This window comes from Dicentrarchus labrax, unplaced genomic scaffold (assembly GCF_905237075.1).
Source record: "Dicentrarchus labrax unplaced genomic scaffold, dlabrax2021, whole genome shotgun sequence".
Taxonomy (NCBI): Eukaryota; Metazoa; Chordata; class Actinopteri; family Moronidae; genus Dicentrarchus; species Dicentrarchus labrax.
Window position 1 is genome coordinate 25,008,220 of NW_026136710.1, and position 11,876 is coordinate 25,020,095.

An 11,876-nucleotide genomic window follows, 5' to 3' on the forward strand; every position below is an offset into this window, starting at 1 on the left:
ATATAGTAAAAAATGTCAGCATATATAACAAAAGTTATTTTTTATAAAATTTACCAACTACAGTTTTAATTGGTAAATGGAACTGTACTTGTATAGCACCTTTCCAGTCTTCCTTAAAGCACTTTTACACTACATGTCACATTTGCCCTTTCACATACCTTCAATCAGTGATGGCAAAGCCCATCGAACAGAAACTAACACATTCACACACCAATGCACAGCATCAGGAGCAATTTGGGGTTCAGTATCTTGCTCAAGGACTTCAACACATGGCGGGAGAAACCGGGGATCGAACCAACAACCTTCCAATTAGTGGACAACCTGCTCTGCCTCTGAGCCACAGCCACCCCATTGAAAAAAATTACATTTCTTTTAATGCAGCCCTCCACATTTCCTCATCCACTAAAGGAGTGAGTGCAGAAACACTTTCCACACTGCACTGTTTAATCCAGGGACGCAATCTCCCCTCAGGCAGAAACTGAAATAATACTGTAAACTTCCTTCTGATCTCCTCAGAGATCTGTTTGAAATAAGCTTTAATCATAGAACAGTCATTGGTTAACATCAAGTGTACATTTTCTGTTTGACTTAAGGAATCACTATTAGTGCATAGGAATGACTTTACAGACAGTATAGTGAATCAGTTTGTACATGCCTTGAATTTCAAAGTGATTGCTTTTCATATAATTTTCTCGCTATTTTGAGCAGAAGAATTCAATCTTTACTTAATCTTTACTTTTCTGTAATATAGTCATTAGTCCATGCTACTTTATATCATCAATAACAGTAGCCTTTACTCCAGATCTTTACTTTAGAGCAGCAGTAAAACATCACACAAATGAAAATGATGTAGAAAATGTGATGGAATTTCGCCACACAGATCTGATGTTTTCATTTTACTTGAAAACTCCAGTGGAGTGCTTCTTGTACATCATGATTAGGATTATAATGTTGCATTTTGCTTTTATCAAATACCAACTTCTCCATATCTTTTTCCCAGCAGTTTCAATTTTTGTGCAAAAATTTAATTGATTGTGATAATGCACCTTATCACTGGTTGCCGGTGTCACCGTTGAGTGTAATTCATTCATCATACAAGAGACAAAATACACAATAAAAGTTAAGGATGAATGTTACTGATAGCATTATTACTCTTACTACTATTTTTCACATTTTCGATATTGTTATTGTGAATTCTTTTAGCAATAATTGTGTAGTGTAAATCCACATTTATGAAGATCTATTGGCAGAAATGAGCATAATATCTATAGGTTTTGGTGAATATAGGAATTATTGTGTTTTTGTTACCTTAGAATGAGTTGTTTTTATCTAAACTGCCATGTTTCTTCAGTAGCCCAGAATGGACAAACCAGACACTGTCTCTAGAAGGGGCTTTTGAGTTTCATGGCCTCCTTTAAATCTCACATTCATGTTCTTCAAACTGATTTAAAAGTGAACACATTTCAACATTTGCAAAACTTCTAAATTTAAAAAGGAAGGACCATAGTCCTATCACAAAATTAATAAATATGCATAATAAAGGCCCTATGTTTGGATAAATGTTAAATGTAAAAATCCTCCCAGGCGGTCTCAAAAAAAGACAATGTAGCAGACATACACGCTGACACTCCACCTATGGAATTTTACTCAGATTGTTTCATTTTCTACAAATTAAATTTTTTTTACATGAAAATTCTACCCAGAGGCTTAAAATGTTACATGTTTGTCAAATGGAGAAAAAATAAAATAAAAAACAAAGACAAGAAATCAAATTTCCATTCAAGGCAGCACAATTGTTTTTTCAAAAACTGAAGTGGTGTGCAGATTCTTCCATAGAACTGTACGTGTTCACTATGCTTTGCTTATGTACAATATTGCAGTGTTTATATGAGGCCCACAGAGGTAAGTGTTTAATAAAAGTATGCCATATGTATATTGAAAGAGTTATTGATTGTTATTCATCCTATCTATACTGGCTGTGAAGTGACTCTCCTTGTGCAACCAAATGTAAAATAGGGTAAAATGAACAGTCCTCTTTCAGTGTAAAAATACCTTTCAAAGTTTAGCTGAAGATGAAATTAAGTCTCATCACAGTTACAGTTAGACAAACTGTGAAATGGATTCCCTCCCCCATCTTAAGGCTGCGTTCAGACTGCAGGCCAAATTGACCCAAATCTGATTTCATATGTGGTCCAAATCAGATACAGGTCAGAATTTTCCTTTTTGCAATGTGACTGTGAACATAAGATCAGAATTCACATAACCTTTACTTCACTCCAGACTGACATTCTTCAGGACGGTGACCTGTTCACACTGGAATCTGATATGGGTCACACTGAAAAAGAAATATGAAGTAGCCCATATGGTAGCATTTGCACCCCATGTACTGAGGCTGAGCTCTTACCACAGAAGCACAGATTTGGTTCCAACCAGCAACCCTTTGCTGCATATTGTCCCCTCTCGCCCTTTGTCTATCTTTGGCTGTCACAAACCATTAAAGGCATAAAAATATATGGCTGGATCGTGTCAGTGGTAGTATCTATAATCTGAATACCTGTATTTTCCTACTATTTTTCTGTAGTGGTCACAGTAATGTTAATTTTTAAAGTGTACCATAGTGCAGAACAATGACTGGGTTAAGCTACGTTAGCGTAAAAAAAAAGATAAATGCAGTTGCAAGAACAAACCTTTTAACTCATATAACTCATATTAAAATGTTTGATTTGAAAGAGAACTTATTCTAATTATAACTATGCTGCTTAACTCTGCAGCATAGCTATGCACTCCCTTGCACTGTCTGTGCACATAGGATTTCACAGGCAGGTGTGTTTGTGGGTAGCAATAGCCATATATATAAAATATATATAGTAGTTATGGACCATACCCCAGTATAGGCACAGCTATGGAATTGTTTTAGTGCTAGCACAAATTGAAGAAGAGTTTTTGGGAGCCAACTGTACTAGTTTTAAACCTTTCTTAACATTCTTACTAAAAATAAATAGGTCCAGAAACTGAAAAGTTGGTTCCCAGTTGGAAACCAAAATAGCAGGTTTTCCTTGGGAACCAAAGTGGGTGTGTCGTATTCTGTCGTAGTCTTTGTGCATTGTAAAACACCCTCTGTTGATGATGCATCTGATTACTATAGTTCAAAACTGGTGGACATAAAGGCAAGTTCATCAGATAGCACCAAGACTCCAAGAACCTTGAATGGAACGGAGTCAAGAACCCGAGCAAATTTGGTGGAAAAGGGCCCAAGGTGAGACAGAGGTTGGGCCTACGGGCAAAGGATAAAGCCAATAGCAATAACTTTAGAGGGATGCGCCTATACTCATAGAATCTGGTACACAATTAATGTTTGCGCCTATTCATTCTGAAAGACCAAAACTCCCTCTCTCGACCAGTTAAGGGCGTCACTCACTCACTCAAGAAGTCACAGACTTTCCTGTTTACAGTGCTGGCCTTGGCTTTGCCAAAAAGGGGAGGGATCACTTAAGCACCAGTATGGACAGAAGGCATGATTACAGCAGCCAAACTCTTTAAATGTGTATATGGCATGTGAGTATTGTTATAAGATGGACCAAACATATCTTACCCATCCTTTAATGAACAAATTTTGAATGGAGTAATGTTTATTTCACACATGCCCATCTTATGGTAAATAAGAGATTCAAACACAGTGTTATTAAATGACAGCAACAAAACAGCAATAAATCAATTAATTAGCAACATTATAAAAGTATTATCTTGCTAATCTGACAGTTGTATGCAGTGCCATTATCTGAATCAAATCTGACAAAACTTCTACTAACACAACTCCTCACAGATAAGCAGTAAAAAGGACTGGACTGATAACAATGGTGCATTTTAAAGCCAATACAGTATATGTGCTTTTATCAGCTGTAGACTGATATATCAGTGCATCTCTGACCAGTACAAACACACAACGCTGTCAATAAATAGGTTCACCTGTTATTGCTAAATTTATATAATTCACATTTGTTAACCTCAACAATCTCATCACAATGTGGGGAGTAATTTAAGGATTTCTTCTTCACAACATTATGTGTACAGTACAAGGTAAATCCCCCAGTTAATAATATAACAAGATTATCAGACTGTCTTTTAAAGAACTGCTTATAATCTGAGTAGAAAGAAACCAAGCTGGAAATAGCACCTAAATCCCCAGGAGAGTGAAAGACACCTAAAAAAAGGCCTTCCACAGGGCTTTCATGTCTTGTTTCTGGTAAACATGCGCTCTCCTCGTAGGGTGAGATGCTGCAGTTGGTACTGTAACACCTCAGTGTCTGATGACTCTTTAGTACTTATTTTGTCCAGATTAAGGTAGTCCAGAGACTTGGACTGGGCCCTCTTCCCTTTAAGCAGACACAGGGGTAGTGGAGCATGCAGACTCCTCCCAGGCTCCCCATGGGCCAGGGACCTGAGGAAGGTGTCACTCGAGCTGGGCATACGCCTCCGTCTCTGCCCGTTGGAAGCAGGAATGTCGTAGGGTTGGTAGTAGCGACTTTTTCCTTTAAAGATTCGTGAAGACCGGTGGATGCCCAAGTCCACAGACTTTGGGACAGAGCTCTGAATGGAGCTGGCCACTGCCTCTGATACAGAGCCCTTCTCTGGAGTGCCTTCTGACCACTTGTGGGCCAGTTTAAGCAGCTCCTCACCAGTGGTGAAGCCTACCAGATAATTTGAGTCCATGTGGAGGATCTGGTATCCTGCAACAGTCCCTCTAATGGGCGAACACGGGGTGCTGGCACAGCGAGGTCTCTCTGCTTCTGGTTTCAATGTAGCTTTGATCTCAGCTGTAGGAAGAATGGAGACGTGTGCCCTGGACACTCCAGTGATATCCATTTCCATCCTTACAGACATATCCTGACTGATGAAATGTAGAGAAAAAACATCACTTGAGTCATACAGCAGTTACACAAAATACAATCTCTTTGGGGCCATATTCACTAAACATCTTAAAGCTGCAGCAGACATTTTTATAAAAATATTCTTACCACAGTGTCAAATACCGACACTATAAAAATGTAGTTTGCAGCACTGATGAACACTCACCACATTACAAATGTGCTCTCCATTTCCCACTTCGTTCAGCAGTTCATTAAGTGTACATGAAATAATCACCAGCCGATTTCATGATTATTACTGAATTCCCTGGTGTAGTTGGTGACAACAATAGGGTGTATGTTATGTTTAATTGCACCAAAGGATGAAGATGTTTTCTTCAACTGGATAAAATATCACAGTGTCAGTGTCATGCATGAAATCCCTGATGACTCAAATTATCGATCAAAAGATTAATCTGCTACAATTTCAATAATAAAGGTCTATCTATTCTATTGGCAGAAATGTATGTGTAAAATAAAATTCATAGTTCCTGGGAGTGACACTCAACAAAAACTGGACGGGGCCTACCACACTGAGGGCCTCTACAGGAAAGCACAGAGCAGGCTGTTCTTTCTCAGGAGGCTCAGGTCCTTCAACGTGTACACTCAGATATTACAGATGTTTTACCAGTCTGTAGTGGCCAGTGTCATCTTCTTTGCTGTGGTATGCTAGGGAGGAAGCATCGGGACTTCAAACTGCCAACAAATTGAGCAAGCTGGTGAAGAAGGCTAGCTCGGTGGTGGGGATGGAGCTTGTCAGTGTAGAGGCTGTGACTGAGAAGAGGATAAAAGGGAAGCTGAAAGCCATCATGGACAACCCCTCTCATCCGCTCTACACTGAGCTCAGGCAGCTCAGGAGCACGTTCAGCCACAGACTGACCCAGCCCCGAGCCTCAAAGCGGTTTAGAGGCTCGTTTGTACCATCAGCCATCAGACTCCACAATGCCACAGCACATAGTGCCTCCAACCCCCTGACCCGCTGACTAAGACCGGTTCAACCCCAACCTACAAACTATTTATATTTAAGTTGCACATGTGCAGTTTAGTTTTTTAGTCAAAGCTGCTCAAAATATTTTGCACACCATTTTACTTGCATATTGCATATAGTGTATATACTTTTCATTTAAAGGTCTATATTTTCTATTATATTTTGTAATATTCTTATTTTGTGATTCTTATTGTACTTTCACTTCTGTACTCTTTGCACTACATACCCCTATGTTGCTGCGTCTAATTTGAATTTCTCCTACGGGGAATCAATAAAGGTACATCTTATCTTCTTATATTCATGTCAGTGTATAATCACCTGAAAATGAAAATCGTGTTTTTTTTTACCTTAGGAATTAGTCGTTTTTATCTACAGAGCTCAGAGTCCTCTTCTATGGAGGCCACCATCTTAAACCGCCATGTTTCTACAGTAGCCCAGAACAGACAAACCAAACACTGGCTCTAGATAGGACTTTTCGCGAGTTCTGCAAGCATCGTAGTTTCTCCTATATGCTTGGAAGGGCAGAGTTAGGTGAGTTGGTTGCAATCTGCAACTACACCACTAGATTCCTTTCATATATCTATTTTAATTTCCTTTACTCCTGAATATTAATGAATATTCACATTCACTGTCACAGACCAATCTCTGTTGTTCACAGACAGTGAGCAGACTCATTCATAAAATTCATCCATGTTAACAGTGGTTTATCCAGTCTCTACACATGGTTCTCTCTCCCAGTGAAAGTTGATGAAGTGCAACAACTAATCAGTTAGACAGACATTAATGAATTAATCAGTCATTTAAATATTTAAATTAATATCATAAACATTTAATGACTAGTCAAATAATGGCTTGAACAACTAACGTTAGTACACAAAATGGAAAATCTTTATTGGGGATAGCCCCAACACTGACAGGGATAATTTTACTGCACATTGACTACTTTTACTTTTCATACACTAAAGTTTGCTATAATACTTACATACTTTTACTTTAGTAAGGTTTAGAATGCAGACCTTTTATTTGTAGGCGAGTAGTGGGGTTGGTATTAGTACTTTTAGTTAAGTAATGGACCTAAATACTTGCACATCCATTGATTTGAAACCTAATATTATGTGTAATTTTACTAGGGCTGCTACTAAGACTTCTGACTAGCAGTTATTAGTTAAAGCCATTAGCTATCATGATATTAATTGAATTATTTAAAATACATACACCGTAACCCATACGCAACAAACTGCGATGCACTGTGTGTTCTGACACCTTTCTATCAGAACCAGCTACTTTTTCAGCAACAAGAGCTCGTTGGAGATGCTCTGACCCAGTTGTCTAGCCATCACAATTTGGCACTTCTCAAAGTTGCTCAAATCCTCATGTGCCCTACTGGCCATGGTTGATGTCAAACCCTGTCTTGGGTTGAGTCTGACCAATCAGAAGCTGAGTAGGTACGGTCTTTGTGGAATGCCAGTGGACACAAAAATAATGTGTGTGTGTGACAACTGATCTCAAAAGCATTGCACCATGGAATAACATGAGACTGACCCAACAAAAAAAGGTGAAGTGAAGACGATAATGATCTCAATCACCTGTTGTACAGAAGTTAATCTTAAACCGATCAAAGAATCCCTGGACAACAGAATGTTGATTCCTGCATGAACAAAGTTAAAGAACCGGGGACTTCTGCTACTGCAAAGTCTCTGTGGGATGACAATAAATGGCTCAGATAAGAACTAGGTATAGTGAGAGAAAAGACAGGACTGTATTGGAAACTGCATACTATACTATCAGTATGTACTGATTTGGCCAGAATGTAGCATGTAGTATGCATTATGCAAACAAAAGTAAAATCTGCAGTATGCCAAAAATACTTGGATGCCGTACTGATGTGGAACAAATCTCCAGTACCCATTGGACCAGTCTACCTGCCAGTGAGCCTGGTTCCTTCCACTTGTCAGATAGGCATTACTCATCTCTCAGAGAAATGTTAATCTCTGAGAAAAATCTATTTATAACCTACATTATTTACGGTTTTTTTTATAACAACACAGTAGCGGTGGCTTGTCATTAGCTGTGCTAAATACTTCTTTCCGAAATCAGAAACCAGCTGAACCTGGCATAGCATACTGCAAAATAAATCCATTTAACAGGTTTATGCTCCATAGTATGAAAAGCAGTATACCGCATGTACTACATAGGGCACACTGTGTTGATTGGTAGCATGTAGTTGGCAGTAACTAGAGTCACAGCAGGAAATTTTAAATGCCTACCAAATAAAACTATCAACGGCTAAATTCTATGGATTATGAGTAACAGGAACAGTATTTATGAAGGAGACATTGCTGTTTACTTTAAATCAATCATTCATTTTCAATGTTGGGAGCACCACAAACTAATAATTTGGTTTTGTGAATATAAACTAAATGGGGAGGGTATGGGTTGATTTCTTGTTTGTCATATTGTAAGACCGTTGCTACGGTGAAATCGGATTATTTAAACATGGATGAACAGCACAGACAGAAGCCAGTTCATTGCGTATGAACGCCATGGCGCGGCTAAATCGTGCCATACTGACTCAGTGGAAAAGGGGCATGAGTGACAGAAAACCCTCTCAGTGCACGAACGCTGCAAATCCAGCCTTCACATATCAGGCGTCCCACACTTCACAAACACTCACAATAGGCATGATGTAGCTGCTATTGTAGCTTTTTTAAAAGCTGTATGAAAGATAACATTAGTAAAAGATGGCTGTTGCAACAAACGACGACAGGCCAGGTTCATCCTGTCCGCTGCTCAATGGGAATGTAGCACTGCCAGTAGTAATAAAAACGTCTCAACACAATATTTGCATTACTGTATCATTCACGGATAAATTCGACAGACTGATAATTTCAAATAGCGACACATTTCAGACTTGATTATCAAGATCAAGTCATGGGGTGGGACCTGACTCGTTTATGTGGATTCATCTTCGCTGTTTAATCCTCATCGGATATATGTTGGTTTCATAAACTATGATTTAACTGACTGAATGAAAACAGAATAAAATACAAACCTGTTTCACTGCGGAGAATCCGATGTTCAACCTCTCCGTCTATGTGCTCTTCCACGACTGTGTTCCGTCAACAGCAGCAAAAGGGACACTTCCGGTCTACTTTTCACAGAAAAGGCATACATTCTTTACAGTATTTTTAGTCGTAATGACAACTCTACTTATTATTTACTGTGGTTTACGTAACACAAGTGTTCTTTTTATCCAGTAAGCCTGTATCACATAATCCTCCGTTTATGTAAGGCAATTTAGTTGGTAATATAAAAGAAAATGCTCATGCTACAACATTTTGACTTATCTGGATTGTCTGATAAAAATAATATGTTGACAATATTTTGACGTACTAAATTAAAATTATGAGTTATTAATATGGAAGGCAATTTCTGCCAATGTGATGAAAAAAAATAAAAGTCGTTATAATGAGACATTTTAAGTGTAAAATGTTCTACTTTTCCATTTAATTTCTATATAACGTTAAGTTTACAACTAAATGTGGAAGAATCTGTGCAGTTATGGTCCAACAGTAGTGGCAAACTGCTATAGTTAGCCAGCCCCCAGTAATGGGTGCGGGCCAACCCTAGCTTCTGCTAGCCGTCCCCCAGCGGTTCCCGAGCAGCCGGGAAGCTAGGGAGGCTGGGTGACTGTCTGAAGGAAGCATTGCCCCAGGCAGCAGAAGCCCACAGTTCCCCACCAACAAGTTCACATTTCCAATAGATTTCCCCCATCAGCGACACACCCACTGAGCAAACCAACTCTGGTTATTGGCAGCTCAATAGTCAGAAACGTGAAGTTTAGCGAAGCCAGCGATCAGAGTTAAATGCATCCCTGGGCCCAGAGTGGGCGATATGGAATCATATTTGAAATTACTGGCTAAGGACAAACATAAATACAGTAAAATAGTTATTCACATTGGTGGTAATGACACCCGATTACACCAATCAGAGGTCACTAAAATGAATGTTGAGTCAATGTCGGACTCCTTAGTTTTCTCTGGATCCCTACCTAATCTGACCAGTGATGGCATGTATAGCCGCATGTCATCATTCCACCGCTGGCTATTGAGGTGGTGTCCAGAAGATGATGTGGGCTTCATAGATAACTGGTGGACTTTCTGGGTAAAACCACACAAAAAACCCACCTGACTTGGAAAAGTCTGTTATAGTGTATCATGCTCCTGGCCCGTACTCTCATTTTCTATGTGAATTCTAAGAGTTTTTATCAAGTTTAATTCTTAAAACGGATAAAGTAAATATTGTAGGTGATTAATGTAGATGTTGATAATGCCAGCCTTAGCAATGCATTCATCTCATTATTAGACTCAATTGGCTTTTGCCAGAGTGTAAACCAAGTTCTATCATATGCCATTGATATTGAACATTTAAGTCCTCTGATAGTGCTGTAGTTAAATTTAAGGAGGAGATTCTATTTTTCATTCAATGTCATGTCTGAATATAACAGAGGACTCCTATGAAAATCTTAGCCTCTCCTAAATTGATAATCTTGTTAATAGTGCTGCAGGCTCACTGCAAACAACACTCAACTCTATTGCCCATCCAAAAAAGAAGACAGTAAAACATAGGAAGCACCGTGGTATAACCACCAAACCCACCAATTAAAACAAATAGCACAGAAATTTGAAAGGAAATGGTGTTCTACCAAGCCAGTAGAATTGCATTCAATCTGGCAAGATAGTCTTAAAACATGTAGAAAGGCCCTCTGTAATGCCAGAGCAGCCTATTATTCAACATTAACAGAAGAAAATAAGAACCCCAGGTTCCTTTTCAGCATTGCAGCCATGGTGACATAGTCACAGCTCTATTGAGCCATGTATTCCCATAGCCTTCACTACCATAACTACTTCATGAGCTTCTTGAATTATCAAACTATTACTATTAGAAAGAAATAATCACTGCCTGCCCTCAACAGGTAAATATGTCTCTTTAAACACAGGCATCTTAAATCTGTAATCAGATATATATTTAGACTGCTTTTCTGCAATCAGTCTTCATCAATTAACTTCAATAATTTCTTTATCAAAGCCATCAACCTGTCTCAGACCCCATCCCAACAAGTTTGAACCTTTTAACTCCCACAAGGCTGTGGAGACTAATCACGACATTTACGGTCCGAGCTACTGCTGAATGAATAGTTTGTCACTAATGTAAATCTACATTACCTCTTGCACTCATTTCCCAGTATTATTGTCAACTAATGTTTCAATTAATGTGAACAAAGAAGAGATGAGCATGCAGTTGTGGTGCAGAGGCAGAGTGGGTCATCCCCTAATTGGAAGGTTGTTGGATCGATCCCTGGCTCCTGGTGCCACATGTCGAAGTATCCAGGTTTTTCATGGAGTTTCACACAAAAAAAGTTTGTGCACTCTCAATTTAAAATCAATGTTTGTAAAACTATACAATCTACACAGTTAATATCTAGATTCAAATATTATATATATTTGTGGTGAAATATCACACGGACAATCAGGACCACGTGCCAGCCAAACCACTGACAGGGAAACAAAAACAGATGTCTTTATGAACAGTGACTTCTGGATGACAGGGTGGCCCCTCAAACAGTTCATTAAAGTCTCACTGGATTCATAAAAAGGAGGCTGGCAGGCTAATTCAGGACAGGAAGGCTGCAGGCTCACAAACGCAAGCCTAACCGACTGGAGTGCTGGCTGGTGACTAGCTTGTTGGAAGATAGCAGGCAAAGGGACAGACTGGAGGCTTTCATGCTGGTTGCTAACGTGCTGCAGGCTAGCTGACCAGGAAGCAAAGGAGGCTGGAGTGACAGGAGCAAGAAAAACAGGAGGTGGAACAAAGCAAGTGTGTTACTTCCATCTGTATAATGCTAGTATGTTGACAAACTCAAGATCCCACTTCTAAAACACAGTGAGGGACTCCTGACTGTAAAAAAACATCCTTAGTCACTC

At 39.1% G+C, this 11,876-nt stretch overlaps 1 protein-coding gene across 1 annotated transcript; it reads right to left on the bottom strand.

Annotated features, from left to right (window-relative positions):
• Positions 1–3,598: 3,598 nt before the first annotated feature.
• macir (macrophage immunometabolism regulator) lies at positions 3,599–9,051 on the bottom strand. Its single transcript, XM_051412391.1, has 2 exons — positions 8,945–9,051; positions 3,599–4,888 (listed from the first exon to the last, which is right to left on the bottom strand). Exon 2 carries the CDS (start codon positions 4,879–4,881, stop codon positions 4,228–4,230), a length of 654 nt encoding a protein of 217 aa, XP_051268351.1. The 5' UTR covers positions 4,882–4,888; positions 8,945–9,051; the 3' UTR covers positions 3,599–4,227.
• Positions 9,052–11,876: the final 2,825 nt, after the last annotated feature.

What these genes read in the sequence shown, in the direction of transcription:
- macir (XM_051412391.1), bottom strand. Translation starts at nt 4,881, where the DNA reads ATGTCTGTAAGGATGGAAATGGATATCACTGGAGTGTCCAGGGCACAC.